At 36.0% G+C, this 15,590-nt stretch overlaps 1 protein-coding gene across 7 annotated transcripts in view; it reads left to right on the top strand.

Moving 5' to 3' along the window:
• LOC149531376 (uncharacterized) overlaps positions 1-15,590 on the top strand; it is a 165,228-nt gene that overhangs the window by 35,289 nt on the left and 114,349 nt on the right. For 4 of the 7 annotated variants that reach the window (XR_016359172.1, XR_016359171.1, XM_089811523.1 and 1 more), the window contains exons 6-10: positions 1,600-1,718; positions 1,836-1,908; positions 2,046-2,272; positions 2,459-2,521; positions 2,656-2,785. Coding sequence is in view for 4 of the 7 variants with exons in the window: in XM_089811523.1 (XP_089667649.1) it covers positions 1,600-1,718; positions 1,836-1,908; positions 2,046-2,272; positions 2,459-2,521; positions 2,656-2,785 (612 nt within the window). In the remaining 3 variants the exon portion in view is untranslated. The remainder of the gene's footprint in view (positions 1-1,599; positions 1,719-1,835; positions 1,909-2,045; positions 2,273-2,458; positions 2,522-2,655; positions 2,786-15,590) is intronic. The other 3 variants (XR_016359173.1, XM_089811524.1, XM_089811522.1) reach the window with 1 other exon arrangement.

Below are 15,590 nucleotides of genomic sequence, written 5' to 3'. Positions count from 1 at the left end.
TCAGGTGCTTGAAAGAAGTAGACGCCTTTCCCTCTCACTCTTGACTTATTAAATAAAAGGTAACGTGACTCCTTGGCTTCCAAGAAGCCGTAACATAAAGGAAATGTATTGGCTCTTGGATGCCAAATAAATGTGCCAAGTGTTAAATCGGTTTCAAACAAAAATAAAAATAAAAAGGATGGAAGAAGATTTGAAGGTTATAATTCGAAAAATATTATGGTTTATATCTATCTACGTATACGTAGATATATTGGTGAGGTGGCATCATTATATTATAAAGAAAATAATATTATGGTGTCACTTTATATTTATATCTATGTGTATGTACATAGGTATATATAAATAATATGGTGAAAAATCATTCAAAATCTTTTGAGGTAGGTATTATATTTTAATTAAATTATTTTATATTTTAAATTGTTTATTTAATAGCTCATGCAGTTCCATCGATTTTATCCTGATGTTCAGGTCGCTAGGTCCTCAACCATGGTGATTCACGATTCATACCCATTTGCCCAGTGATGGTGATGCTCCTGTGCCCAATTCTTTTCTGACAATGTTTCCACCCCTTCGACGTGCTTTCTACAAGGAAATTCTCCGCAGTTAAATCATATTATCAAAACAAGTTATTAATTATAAATAATCATAATGGCTAACCGCCTTTTCAATTTCATGAATTTGTGATAATTAGTTAACTTAGCATGTTATCTGCACATGAAATTATAACAACTAACCATCTTACCATTTTGCAAGATTATAACAAATTAAACTGTCAACTGACTTCATGTGAATCTCAATGGCTATATGAACTATTAAAATTAGGTCAAGAATTGGGATACAACACCATGTCTATTTGATCCTTTTTATTAAACTATGGTTGAATTTTCTCACCTTACCAAAAGACCTCTTCATAAAATCTATGATTCTTAAACACATCTTCATTTCACCATTTCTTAACAACTCTACAACCATTAGGCATTAGGCAAGAACAATGATGCTTTGCGTCTCTTGTTTAACATAGGTATAAGTTGGATCATGTTTTATAGTGACAATGATTGATGATTGTCCACATTAAGCTAGGTGAAGGTTTTTGTTGAGATTTTATCACATTTAATCATTTATTTATTCTTTTTAAACTTAGTTTTCCCTAATTATAGTGACATAATTTACTTATTATCTCATTGTAATAAATAGATTATTTAATTTGGTTAATTAATTATTGCTCCATTATGGTCTCATCTTGTTGAACATCAAGTGTCATCGTCAACCATTAAGACTCATGTGGAGTAGTTAGCTTTAAGAGGCAGTTTGTTGCATATCTAACCTTGGTAGGATGCTTCCATCCTTAGGGCATGTATAAGAGGATTCTTACACCTGAATTGTGTAGTGGTGTGCTTGTAATGACATTATACATGTTTCTCTAGGTACAAACAGATTGTTAATTGTAATTTTAATTATTTTTAATTTTATTTGCCAATATTGTTTTTGGGTTGTTCTGTTTTTCATTGGTGTAAAAAGTGGGCATGCCAATGTGCATATACATTATTATCATATTTCACACAATAACATTTCATGTTTTTGTTCCTTAAATACTGACAGGTACTTGAAAGGGACCTTGCAATATTTGGATTTTTTGCTGCTTTAGGCAGGAGAACTCAATCTTATTTAGAAGCCAGAAACATTGACAGCATAGATGAGACCCTTGCAAGTTTTTTGAGGTATATATCATTGTTGCATTTTCTTTTCTTCTATTGAATTTTTAACACAGGAAATTTACTGTTTAGAAGACGCAATTGTTTTCTATCTGTTTACAAAAAATGAGTTTTCATCTGCAGATACTTGGTTGGTGGAAGTGTTCTATTTTATCCACAACTTGCATCTGTTAGTACATATCAGTTTTTTGTGGAGGTTAGTTTTGTGAACTTATTTGGTCTGGCAGAAACTTTGGAAGCTTAATCTAGGTGACAGGGTGTTTGAAAAAATTTAAGCCTGTTTTTAGGCTGGGTACCGATTTTTCCTTATTCTGGTAATTTGGGATCATGTAGGTAGCTTGTGAAGAGATGGAGTGGCTACCATTCTATCCAGAAAGGTCAGTAATGGTGGGGAAGCAAATAAATGAAAATAGAGGCGAACAACTTCAGAATGAGTCAAAAATGGAGTCTATCACTCTTGCATTAGATGTTTGCTCACATTGGGTGCAGAACTTTATAAAATATAGTGTATGGTTAGAGAAACCTTCAAACATAAAAGCAGCCAAGTTTTTGTCTGTAAGGTGATTTCCCAATATATGAAACAATCAATTACTCTTCATAATCTTGTAATCTTATTTTCATGTTAATTCTTTTGCTTTTTTTTTTCGTTACCTTTTAATATGGTTCTGAATGATTTTGACTCTCTTGTTTCATTTAATCAAGTGTGTACTATTTGATTGTATCTGAGTCTGTTGATGCTGTCACAGCCACAATAAACTGGAGGAGTGCAGGAATGCATACTACAATTCAGCCACAGTCACCATGTCAAAGTAAATCTATAGAAATCAAAGTAACAGTATTACTTCTGATATTTTCTTTGTATTGGGACTGGAGAGAATTTTTCCTATAACTGGAAGGATGTTTAGACTATTTGTCTTAATCTCATGACTTAATTCTGTTTTAGTGCCTTTGTTGACTGTAGATACGGAAGTACAAATCTTATTGGGGATGGAAAGGGAAGCTTTGCAAATACAGGGGACCGACTCCCCTTCAAGATTGGTGCCAAAATTGAGGATATAAATCTTTTTGATAAGGCTAGTAAATCTATCTAACTCTTTCCTCTTTTGTGTTATAAGGTACTCGCTAAGCATTATACTTATATTTCTAATGATGGAATTAGGAATACTAAAAGACTGATCAATGTGCACAATGCATCTGACAATTTGTTTCCCTCAAAACTGCAGATTATATTGTTTTAATCCCAATTGCATTACTTATCTATTGGTGCAATTTATATAAAATAAGAAGGATCTATTTCGTATCAAATGTCCATTAACTATAAAAGTTGTCTCGTAGATGAAACTTACAAAATTAAATTTAGATCTAGATGTAGCAGGCTAAGAAACACTGCAAGAGGAGTAAACTGTAGAATTGCAGGTAATGATTCCCTAAAGGGAGGTTCCCATTGATTACCAATGCTTACGTCTGGGAAAAGAACTCCTATGGAAAGTACTGCATAAGGGGGGCTGACTTGCACTTTGTAGTATGACCTCCGGGATATTAGAAGCTAGCTCTTCTTAATTGGTTCGGGAAAAGGGGGAGAAAGAATGAAACTTAAAATCTAAAGTAAAAGAGAGGATGCATCCGTTGTAGAGTATGTGGCTCACCACATAGCATTTACGGTTGAACTATATTACAGGAACTTTTAATGTTCCTTAATTAAGAGAATGCAAATTTCGCCCTAGATACAATTATTAAAAGCAAGCAGGGTTTTGGAGGCACCACTTTGCTTTGATAGAGAATCTTGCAAATTAGGAATCATTTGTAAACTTAATTGATAAATAGATGTTCTTGAGTTAGGAATAAACATATATTAGAAATGCAGATTAAATCAATAGATTGTTCGAATCAGATTTAGGGTATATCAACAATAGGAGTAATAGGATAGGGTAATTTGATGAGGTGCTTGAGAGACCCCCTACCCTATGCCCAAGAGTGGCACATACCATCTGTTGTGGTCTCATGTGGCCCTTGTCAATAATACGAGGTGGTGTACCTAGTGTATTGTCCTGTCACTGTTTTCCTCGATCTCGCCTCTTCTATCCTGCTCTCCATGATTGAACATTCTTAATGCATTTTGTTGGCCATGATACACTGTTTTACATTTTAAGGAAAGGGATTCTAGTTACGTGGGAGTGAAGGGGGTCAGTCTCAACCACCCTAGTATTCTAAGGGGAGCCAGTTATTGTTTCATTGGAGCCTAACTGAGCATGCTTTCTGTTTACGCAAGGCCCATCTTCCCTACTATTTTAAAGGATGCAGAGGAGCATGAGGGCCACTTTCAATAGGATGCTGAAAAAGTCCATCCTTCCTAAGCCCAAAGGAAGTGTCCTTTGTCCCCCCTTTGGCCTTATATACCACGAGATAGTGTGCTTAGAAGGTGACCCCAACACCGTTCCCCTACTTATGATTCCCCAATCTCTTTACCATGGCCAAGCACAGCAGTCAGACAGTATGAATATGCATAACATTTATCTTTGTGTTTCCTATACTAAAATATTCTTGTTTCAGCCATATATATTTATATTTATATATTGATTAGGGCATCTATTAAATTATAAATAATTTAATAAACAACCACATAATCATATACAATTATTCATATAGTGTGCAGATGCCGATTTTTTTTTAATTGGAATTGAAATGAGCTTCGATTTGATTAGTTTATTGTGTCTTTAAAGGTTATTTATTGAAGGGTGCAAGGTATGAGTTGTTATGCTCCCTTCCCGAAATTAAACACTAGAGCAACGCCGAGCCTATTCCTTCATCCCGATAGGCTAAGGTTGTTAGGCAAGGGATGATGTTAGGGGAGGGAACATAAAATATTAGATTAATTATTCAACATTTCCCATGTTTCGAAGGCTTTGCAATTAAGACCAATTCCATTGTGAGCTGGTGGATGTTACTCAGGGCTTTTGGTTAAGGCACTTGGTGAATAACTGCTTTTCCATTCTAGTCATGATTCCTTCCCACGCTGGCAGTAACTTCTTTTTGTCAGGATTCTAGCTTTACTGCAGATTGTAATGCCTCTCATTCCCTGTTTAAGCTTGGACCCCTGCAAGGTGTAGGCATGAGTATTCTCTTCGAAGTTTGTTTGAGAATGAATTTTCTTCTGTGCAGCTAAGATTTCCTAAGGACATCAACTCTGTAGGAAATTAAGACTGAATGTAGTCCCAGTCGGGAGAGTTAATCCACCATTTGGAATTAACTGGTGGCCATCTACGCGCTTACTGAGATTGTGACGGGAGAATGTGAAGCTGCTATAGGTGTTTGAAATGTTCTAGCACCATTTTTTGGGGGAGCAATAAACAAGTTATACAACTTAGGCTGCAACTAGAAGTCTCTGTAACAAGCGTTCGTGTAAGGCATTTGCAGATCTGACTGGAGCCATCCCTGTCAAATATAGACCTACACCACAAGAGGGAGTTAGCATTGCAAATAACCAGACCGCTGGCACAACATTGGGCATAGCTATTATTCCTTGGGTAGCAGAAGCCATAACTCCATACTTTGCTGAGGTGTGTTTTTTGGTTATTGTTCAAGCCATTTTGGTTTGGCATCAAGGTTGACTGATCACATATTTCATCACCTAGTTTGGGAGACGACTTTCCTAGGTTCTATTGTTATTAAGTTGTTATGTGCATTTTAACATGGACTGTTAAACTTGAAACATTCAATCTGGCGAATGTGATGAACCTTTACTTCTCTTGTTAACATTTGCAGTAAGAAAGTCATTTGGTGAATAACGACAAAATTTGTGATATTTTATACCTTCTCTCTCTTCTTGGCTTCTGCATATTCTTTGTTGTTTGCTGAGTTTGAACACTAGAACATCTGTTTTATTCTATAACTGAGATCTTTGAGGGAAGAATTTTGGAACTAGATTGAAACTTAAACCTTCAATACCAGTTCTGCAATGGTTTGAAAAGAAATTTGCAGTTGAAAACCTTGTTTGGAACATTACATGAGTTATAATCTATTTCATGGTTTTTTCAATTTGTCAAATTCTGTGTTGATTTTATGTCCAAGTCGAAAATCAGCATCCCAAGTCCAAGCCAAGTTCGAGTCTTATAGCATTGGTATCCATGATGAACTTCGTTTGGTCAATGAAATTGATGGAGAGTCAATTATTGCAGTAAAACACCAACCACAGGCACAAACAACTCAAGTGGGCATGCATTGAGATTTTCATTTTGTTTCCCTTAGAGATGTTCATGCAATATGCCAAACGACAATTTAATAAGAAACATAGTTTTTTTCCTTGCAACAATACTTGAAAAAAAGGTATTTGATTCTGGTTGAAAAAAATAAAAATGCAAGATCTTCCCAAAGGGATGGAATAACATTATTTTGAGGATTAATGCACACCATTTCCATATAACACATGTAGAGGGTTGGACCACTTATAAAGTTCACATGTGAGGAGAGAACTAAGATGATTAATTCATTTCAAAGGGGTGCCACTCAACCAAAAATCTCCTAATTACTACAAGATTTAGTACCTTTAGGTAAACTACCTTCACTTTTGTCAGTTGAGGTGTGTTGTGGAGTCAAGGGAGAAACAAAAAAGTTACAAGTTCGTCATCACTGAACCAAATAACAAATACGTTTAATAAAAAGGTGAAACTTTAGTGGTGCTTTCAAGAAGTTTTGCAAGAAAAAAGTATAGTCCCTTTCAAGTTTTTAGAGTGTTGGATATCATGTCTGCAACATTATCCAAGACCTGTCCTAGGTGCAGACGGAAGAAGGTTGTGGAGTTGACGGATCATTGATATAGGTTCCTTTAAGCCTTAAGACTTCTAGGCTCTAGCTTTTATTTTGCTATATTGAACTTTCGATGCCATGAATTTCATATTCCATGAATTTTGTAAACGTTTGACACTATATGTTTCTAATGTGTTATTTAGTTCAACTTATTTTGTTTAGCTACAGCTTAAAACTTGCATTTATACTTATGTCATCAATGTAAACTTGTGTATGTTTTCAAGTTAGCTTCTTTTTGACAAGATTATTGTGTCTTTAAGGTTTATTTATCAAAGGATGCAAGAATCAAGTTTTAAATCCTTAAAAATCTTTGAATTTCTTAGGGTTTTCATTTTGGCAAGTTTTTGCCAAGCCCAGGCGTTGAGACCGAATTATGTCTAGGTCTTGTATCATTGATCCAAAGAAGGATAATTACTCCTAAATACCCGAACAGATGGGAGTTTCATCGACTTGGAAACTCCCAAATACGTGGTTATGCCCCACTTAGGTAATGATAGGAAAATGGTTATGGAAGGTGTCTAATAATTTCAAAAGAGGGTGGTATGTTCAACTATCCAAAATGGGTTTGAATGACACATGTAATTAAAGGATTATGCTACGTGTCCTCACATCAACCATGTCCCATATAACCTAAGTATCTTTAATAATGTGTAGAAAATTGAATATAAAAATCCCACATCAAGAGCAACATGGCCCTTATGTCATTTGAGCTCACAATGACCTTGAGATGTTCCCCTTTAATAATCTCTTCATTTGGATTATATTTTTGAGCATATGCACCAACCAATTTAGGGTAGGGATGCACAAAGAAAACCATAAGTTGTGGAAGATTGCATCCCCAAAGATGAAAACCTAAAGATTTTAATTCTTTTTTGGTACCCTTTTAGCATCCTCTTGCGCCCTTGACACAAAGACTCTTGGTCTTTTTGTGCAGCTTGGGGTCATAAATTTCATCTACAAAATCCTAGACCAAGATAGAGTCCCTGCACTTAACTCTTTCCAGTGTCTTTGTATTGTACATCATTGGCTTTATTGGTACTTTTGTTAATGTGTATGCTTTGCTGTTTGAATAGTTAGGAAAGAGTTCAAACCCTTGTGGTTTTGCCTTGTCTTCATTGGTTGTGGACGATGCCTCTCTAGGATCTATAATTGTTAGCTTACTTTGAATAGCTTTCTTTCTTGCCTTTGCTTTATGCTTGCTCTAAAACAAGCTAACGTTAAACTCAGTCTATGCTCTTAATAACTTGTTGCAACCTCACTTTGGCCATTTTGTATTCTTTTCTCTTGTGCTCTTTGTGGTAACAATTGGCCAAGGAAAAAGATTCTAATTTCTTTTATTGAGTTTGATTTGATTCCTTGGGAAGCACAATTCTTTAAGAAAAGAGTACAAACAACTCATACATCCCCTTTTTGGGAAATGTGATGCCAAACAAAAGAAGAGGAAATTGGGTTTGTCATTAATGCAACATGGTGATAGTGGTTATGGGGGCATAGTAATGATGCATTTGTAAAGAATGCCATAGTGGCGAGATACTTGGCAAGAGGAACAAATAGCCTATGTTTAAAACGTTTATTGAAGCAAACACAAGGGATGTGGAAAAGGAAAAGCTCCCTAGCTTATTTACAATGAGCGCATATAGGCTAACCACTAGTAAAAGTGTCTTAGCTGAATCCTATTTGCCAGGGTCTTGAGAGCTTTTCTCACTAAATCTTCTAATTCAAATGCATTTCTCTCCTCATAGTGCTTGATGTAGAAATGACTTTTTCGTAGTGAATCAAACTTGGCATGTTACTCAAGCTTAACCACTCGTTTGGAATACCAATTCCCCTTCTTTAAGTCAAGGTGGGACACGTTCTTGTTGAACTATCTTTTGACTACCTACTTTTGACTAGTCATGACGTTACCTCCATGGCTTCGTTTTCCTTAATTTGTAGGGACTTGAGTAGTTGCACAGTTGGGAGCTCCATGAAGATTGGCAACCAACCTCTTTGGCATATACCAACTCATATGGGGATGTCTTTAAAATCTACACAGGGATAACCTGATCGGCCTAAAGGGCCACACACAAGTGTTTATATCTCTTCCTTTCATGGTCCATGCCAATTCACTGGATCAATCCAATCAAGCTCTTATTCATTAACTTAGTGAGTCCTTTTCTCACATAGATAGTAATTTTAGCAGGCTTTGGGGAAAAACTCCATTCTTTAGTATAAATTCAGATATCATGGAGCCTAGGAAAGTTTTGGTATTGTTGATATAATTGTTTGGGTTATTCGATCCTTGCTACTTCCTCTTAGAAAAGTTTTGGTATTGTTGATATAATTGTTTGGGTTGTTCGATCCTTGCTACTATCTCTCTTAGAAAGTTGAGGATCTTGTTCTTTGTCGCACCTTTCAATACGACTACTATAGACCATTTGGTGAAGTATTATGTTGTGATGGAGATCATTTTATGCCGAATGTTGGATGCTAAATTGACCCTAGCGATAAAATCAAAGCCCCACTTAATGAAAGGCTCATTTATCATGTTCAGAGTCAAGACATGACTGATATTTTTCCTTGCTGACAAAGAATCAACTTTGCTGACATTTCCTTACCAAATTTAGCAGTCAATAGATAGGTTGGGCTAATAACATCCAACACACATGATCTTTATTGCAATTGCTTTTGTAGAGAAGTTGCCGCAATGAGGGTTAATATGAAATTGTTGTTTGATCGTGTTTGCTTGATCCTGATCCATACATTGGAGGAGAATTTGTTCCTTTTGAAATGAACACTCTTCGTCATTGTTCTAGCATGAGCCAACAAGGCTCCTTACAATGGTATCAAAGCTTGCATCATAAGTGTTTGACAAAATGTCAAACCACTAGAATTAAAGGTAGAATCGATTGAGGTTCATTACAGTGGTATCAGAGCTTGCATGATAAGATTACATGTCATGAGGACATGCAGTCGAATTATATGCAATTGCATCGCATGCAATTCATCTTCCCAACTACAAAGATGAAATACTAAACACTAAAAAAAAGAAGACAGAGAAAGTTGAATCAATCCTTGAGATTGTCAAGGAAAGCCTTATATTTGACAATACAATCATGAACCATAGGAAGATTTGGGATCTTCATCGTCTTTGAAATGGCTTCAATTCTGATTGCATTTGCATTTGCTGATTTTAAAACTTTCTAATGCTCTACAAGAGAATCCCACAAGTGTTTCGCCACAGACTTGTATGTAGCAAACTTGTTCATAGTATGTGATTTGAATTCTTTAGAATCAAAATCAGCATTGACTCTGCCGGTGTCCCTGAGGTCATTTCTTCTTCAGTAAACAGGTTATCATGTTCAGTAAGGACCTTGCATCCCATTTGCTCTAGATCGTTCATGATCTCCATTTCCATCGCTTGATAGCCTTTCAAGGCTCTCTGTAACTTCGTCAAAGGTTGTCCCAATACCTGCTCCTTATGACCCAGGAGTCCTGGATATCTGTAGAAAATAACATGAAATCAAGACATCTAGGTATTGGTTTCTTGGTTATTGGAAGCAATCATGTCATGAAGTATCTCCTCAACACCTCTGATACATTCAAGAAATTTGACCGCATCTTTGATGGATTGAGCTCCTTCTAAGATAACTTCTTCCAACCAAGACTTTGCTATCTCGGCTCTTCGATTTATCTAGGCTATCTAAGATGTGATGATTATGGGCTGCTAGGATTGTTGGTGGATGACATAACCAAGACGTGCAATCTCCTGCTTCAATTGATTCTTCTTTTCCCAAAGATCGTGATTTCTTTTTGACAAACTGGCGAGTGCATCTTGGGCATCCTGCAAACACCCCAACTGTGAATATCTCGGCATATTCAGTCTTTTCAGAATCAACAACGATTCTTGAAACAACCTTGGCTTTTGACGTTTAAGATTTATTCTTCTTGAAAGGGAGATTATCTTGGGGTACTACTTTTCATGGTGATTTTTCCCAAGCATGTTGGTAGACTGAAACCTTAATCTGCTGAAACTGGAACAATGGTACAACAAACATTGATTTTGATTGTATTTTTGTTGTCATCGTACATGCTTTAGTTTGCATAGTTGGAACCATGGGTGTCCTTTGAGATGACTTTGTCATGAACATTTTGAACCCTGCAATTGAGGTATCAAGTTGGGAAACTTGACCTTCTGTGAGAGTTGAAAAATCATCAAAAACATTTCCCAAATTCTCACATTGCTCCGTTGTGAGGATAGGAGCTGCCGAAGAGATGGGGAATGCCGACATGTTCACTTCCGAAACATAAATGGTAGACGTGAATACAATGGAGAATGAATCCACATCATTATTTACGACATCCAAGAAAGGTCTCTTATGACTGGATGACACTTGGTTATTTGTTGGTCGTGGGGGAGATATGATCATTATCTCTTCCTCTTCCTCTTCATCTTCTTCATCAGATTCTTCCTCTGATTCTTGTGCTTGCATGGGTACTTGAGAAGAATCTAAATGTGGTTTAGATCCTTTATTGCCTTTGAGCTTAAACTTGAGAGTTTTAACTAGACTTGAAGAGGATGAACCATCCTTTGTAATCTTCACTTGAGATTTCTTTCCAATAGGTCCAAAGTGATTGCAATCTACCTCGAGTTTTGGATGTACTCTCCTGAGACCTTTGATTTTCAACCACTTGTTAGTATTCAATAAGATAGATTGAAATCTATCAAAGATAAAGTTTCCTTCCTTTTGTTGCCACTGAATAGGGGAAGGGCCAAGCTGGGCTTTGATATACTACGGATCTAGGATCATGCCTTCATCTTCAATATCAAAGCCTTTCGGGATGTCAACCATGTTGAGGTTGCCGATCAATTGCAATGTAAGCCTGTAGTAGTCCATTTTCATCATGTCTATCTCCGCGCATAAGTCAATCCACACATCCTCTATGCGATGAACATGGGTAAATGCCCATTTGATCTTTGAATGCATCCCTCTGTAATCAAAGTCAAATCTAGCCTGAACTTCTTCAGAGTAATGAGCTGAAGTTCTACTTTCATAGCTTTCACTTCATACACTGAATTGAGCATATATTGACCAATTACGAGGGGTTTGGCAATGGTAATGCCGAATACTGGCCTGTGTTGAGTGTGTTGGTACGATTGTACCTCCATGAGTTGTCTGGTCAACACCATTAGAATGTTCCTATCAGTAGGATATTTTGGCGAGGTATACGGTTCTTGAAAATAACCAACTCTCAAATAGGTGAAAGTTGGGAATTGCAAGAAAATGCAATCGAACCAATTTACCCTCTGCCAGGCTTCCTCTGATACTCTCTTGACTACAAGCTCTTTGTCAAATTGACACCTCAAATGTCCAAAGAATGCGTCTTGAACCCTTCTGTTTTGTGTCAATGTACTCTGATCACAATGATTCCAGATAGGAACTAGAGTGCGATCTCCCTTGGTGGAAAGTCTTGAGAATGTTCCCATAGCCGCAACAATGTAGACCAAGTACGAATTCATGTAGAACGGTGTTGATGTTCCCATATGAACGAACTATTCACATAGTGCTGTACTTATAAGCTCTCCCTAGTAGATGTGTTCCTTGTCATCAAAGATCTAAAGGATAAACTTATACATCCAAGGTTCAAAGTTAGTAGATTCCTTAAGGCCATGGAGTCTGCTAAGGAGAGTAATCAAATCATTAATTAATAGTTTGAAGTCAGATCTGTGTGTTGTTCTGGGCCATCTGGAGAAATTAGATCTCTCATTCTCCAACCATTTATCATTTGTGTTCCTCTGATAATCCAGTTTGCTCTGATTCCACAGTTGTAGAGACATTTCCTTATACAAGTCTATGCATTCTGAATTTGGAGGAAGTTTGAAGATTTTCTCAATAACATTCGGATCTAGGCTCATAATGACCTTGCCATCCGCATTCTTCATTGTTTTTGACTTAGGACTGAAATGTCAAGTACATCCCAAGACGAACTTAGGGTCCAGGGTAGCCATGAGAAAAGTAGACGCGAGATGAGTATTTCTTCGTTTGATGCATTTCATTTCCTTGTTAGTAGGAGCTTTGATTCTCTGCAAGAAATTAGCCATGTCTACATGATCAATCTCTATATCTGATGCTTGATCCAGAGGAGATGAAACGAGTGATGCAATCGTGTGAGCCAACTTCTTATCATTTTGGTATTTCATCTTCCCTTTCAATTTTGATGATGCGGACATGTTTTGTGTTGCAACATAGAAATTTCTAAGAGCAAATACATCGTTTGAAGGGATTGGATACATGAAGGTGTTGGACTTTGATTGACAATGATGGATCTATGAAGAAAACGGTGTTCGTATTATTGATTAAATACTCATAGAACACATGTGAAGGCTGGAAATGATCCGAAAAACATATGTATTTAGACATAAGGACTAAAATCGAACTTAGAAGGATGGATTGCATGAGGGCAAAGATGGCCTTTCATTTATATGGCCAAGAATGCAAGCTGGATGCATAGGAATGTGTGCAAAATGACAAATGTGGTATTTAAAAGTGTGATCGAGTTCTCTATAGGTAATTATATATGGTAAAATGAATCATTTTTGTTTGAGGTAAATATGTAATTGGGTTCGGAGGATGTAATTGCATGAGTTGGAGAATGGATGAAGCATGGATTGGCATGGAAGGTGAAAGCATGTATATGCACTTGCATTCTTGGATAGGAATCTTCAACTTTCTTCCAAAAAGAAAACAAAACAAGCAATCAAACAAACAAGAAAAACTAAGAGCAAAACAAAAACATACCTCTTGCTATTGACTCAGACATGACAAACGTTGCCTTCACATGCAATTTCTTTTTTGGACTGTGGGAGAGCTTTTACATTTGCAAATGAGAAGATTTCACACTTATTTAAAGAAAAATTGCAAAAGACATGGGCTGCATTTGAACAAATAGAGAAAAACGAGCCAAAGAATCCAATAATGTAGTAAAGCAAGCAAAGTTGAAATGTTCTACTTACTTGGAGCTCAATGAGCTAAAAATGGAGGAAAGAGAGTTGAAATGAACAAGTCTTCTCCAAAATCGTACTCTCTAAGTGCAAATGAATGCAACAACTAAGAGCCTTTGAAAAATTCAAACTTTCAATGCAAGATCAAGATGTTTGTTGCAATCTTCTTTCTTCCACATTTTTGGTGCAAATCGGATTTAGGAAGCCTAATAATATGGGCGTTTTGGCTTGCAAATCCACATTGCGGTCTGTAGACTCTCTCACATGCAAAACGTTTTTTTGCAAAATACGTGTATTTGAGTGTTTTGATGAAAAAACATGCCCTTGAAATGCATAAACTTGAGCCTTTTTTGCTTGTTTTGGTAAAAAAAGTGGACTCCAAATGCATTTACATGCATTCTGTAGTCAAAATGCCTCCTAGAAATGCAAATGCATGGGTTGGAAATGATTATTTCTGGACATTTTTATGCAAAAACGGACTCTTAGCCCAAATAACATGTAGCATTTTGCATGCATATGGGCACAAATGTGCTTGCAACGGTGTTCGCTTAAAATTTTGAGGCAAATCACACTCTAAGAGTGCAAAAACATGTTTTATTTTGCTCTTAGACTTCAATTTTTTTTCCCAAAGGAAAAATCACACCCTCTAGATGCAAACATGTGTTATTTTTCTTGCACTTGTGAGTATAAGTGCAAATCACACTCTATAGATGCTATCACATGTAACTCTTGGGCTATGCCTTTAAAATGGCTTTTGCATGTAAGTATTTGTCTACAAGAGGCATTTGCATGTAATGTTTTTGGCTGGAAATGCTCATTTGCATGCAAATTGGACTCTAGGAAGCCTTTTGCATGTTTTAAAAATACACTTTTTTATTTTCCAAAGTCAAACACTTGCCGCCAAAGAGCAAGTCGCACTCACCAAGTACAAAGACATGTTTTATTTTTTCCTATAAATGCAAATTGCACTCTCCAAGTGTTATTGCATGTTTTGAAAAATGCTTTGACTTACATGCTTTTGGGTAAAAACAAGCCACAATCGCACTCTAGAGATGCAATTGCATGTAACACTTTTAGGAAGACATGTTGTTGGGTTGCATTACTTAAGTTTTAAATGCAGCACATGTCTAATTGATTATAGAGCAAATATTACTTAAAGGGGTCAAATAGAATATTTACACTATATAGGTTATATATGATGTGTAAGTATTAAATTAAAAGTAACATTTTACTTGGATATTTTTTTAAAAACATTAATGTAAGTCTCACATTTAAATTAGACTATATAGTGCACTATAGTCACTTAAGTGAAAAATCAAAAAGCAACTGAATATGAAATAATAACATAAAGTGCATTATAGTCACTTAAGTGAAAAATCAAAAAACAACTGAACGTGAAATTATAACATAAAGTGCACTAAAGTCACTTAAATCACTTAAGTGATAATTTAAAAGTGATAAAGTAACTTAAAAACATTACATAAAGTCATTTTAAGTTAGATTTTTCAGAAAGTGCAACTCAACATTAAAATATAACATTAATATTTTAAATTATGCAAATGAGTCTAGAGAGTCCACTTTTTGGGCAGTTGAATATAACTTTTGTCTGAGAGATCGGATTAAGCCCCAAGAAATATCGAATCAAAGGAAAAACTGAAAACAAGAGATTGAAGAATACAAAAAGATCAAAACAAACCAAACTAAGATTCAAAAATGTAGAAAGGGACTTTTAAGGCTTCAAAAATCTAGTGCAGGCTTAACAAAACGAAAAACAGAAAGGACTTGATGAAAGCCTTCAATATTCTAATTGGGTTTGATTGGTTGATCAATGTTGGCCAATTAAATAGCGAATTATCTCAAAGAAATGCGAAACTAAGTTGAAATAGTTTCGTACTGTTACCTACATTTTGTGGTGACAAAATGCAGGACAGCAAGGCTTTTTTAATTTATTGTAAACAACCACCTAAGCTGACGATTTTGGTAGTTGGCAGTCAGCAACAATTTCTTTTCAATTGTCCTATTGATAAATATAGCTTAGTAGTTTGCAGATCTATGGAGTATAGGGATGAAACAGGTGTGTAAAGAAAAGTTGG

Source organism: Cupressus sempervirens, chromosome 11 (assembly GCF_028749045.1).
Source record: "Cupressus sempervirens isolate cs-2001-9-10 chromosome 11, ASM2874904v1, whole genome shotgun sequence".
Lineage (NCBI taxonomy): Eukaryota > Viridiplantae > Streptophyta > Pinopsida > Cupressales > Cupressaceae > Cupressus > Cupressus sempervirens.
Note: the sequence above shows the minus strand (reverse complement) of the source record. Positions and strands in the feature narration are given on the sequence as shown.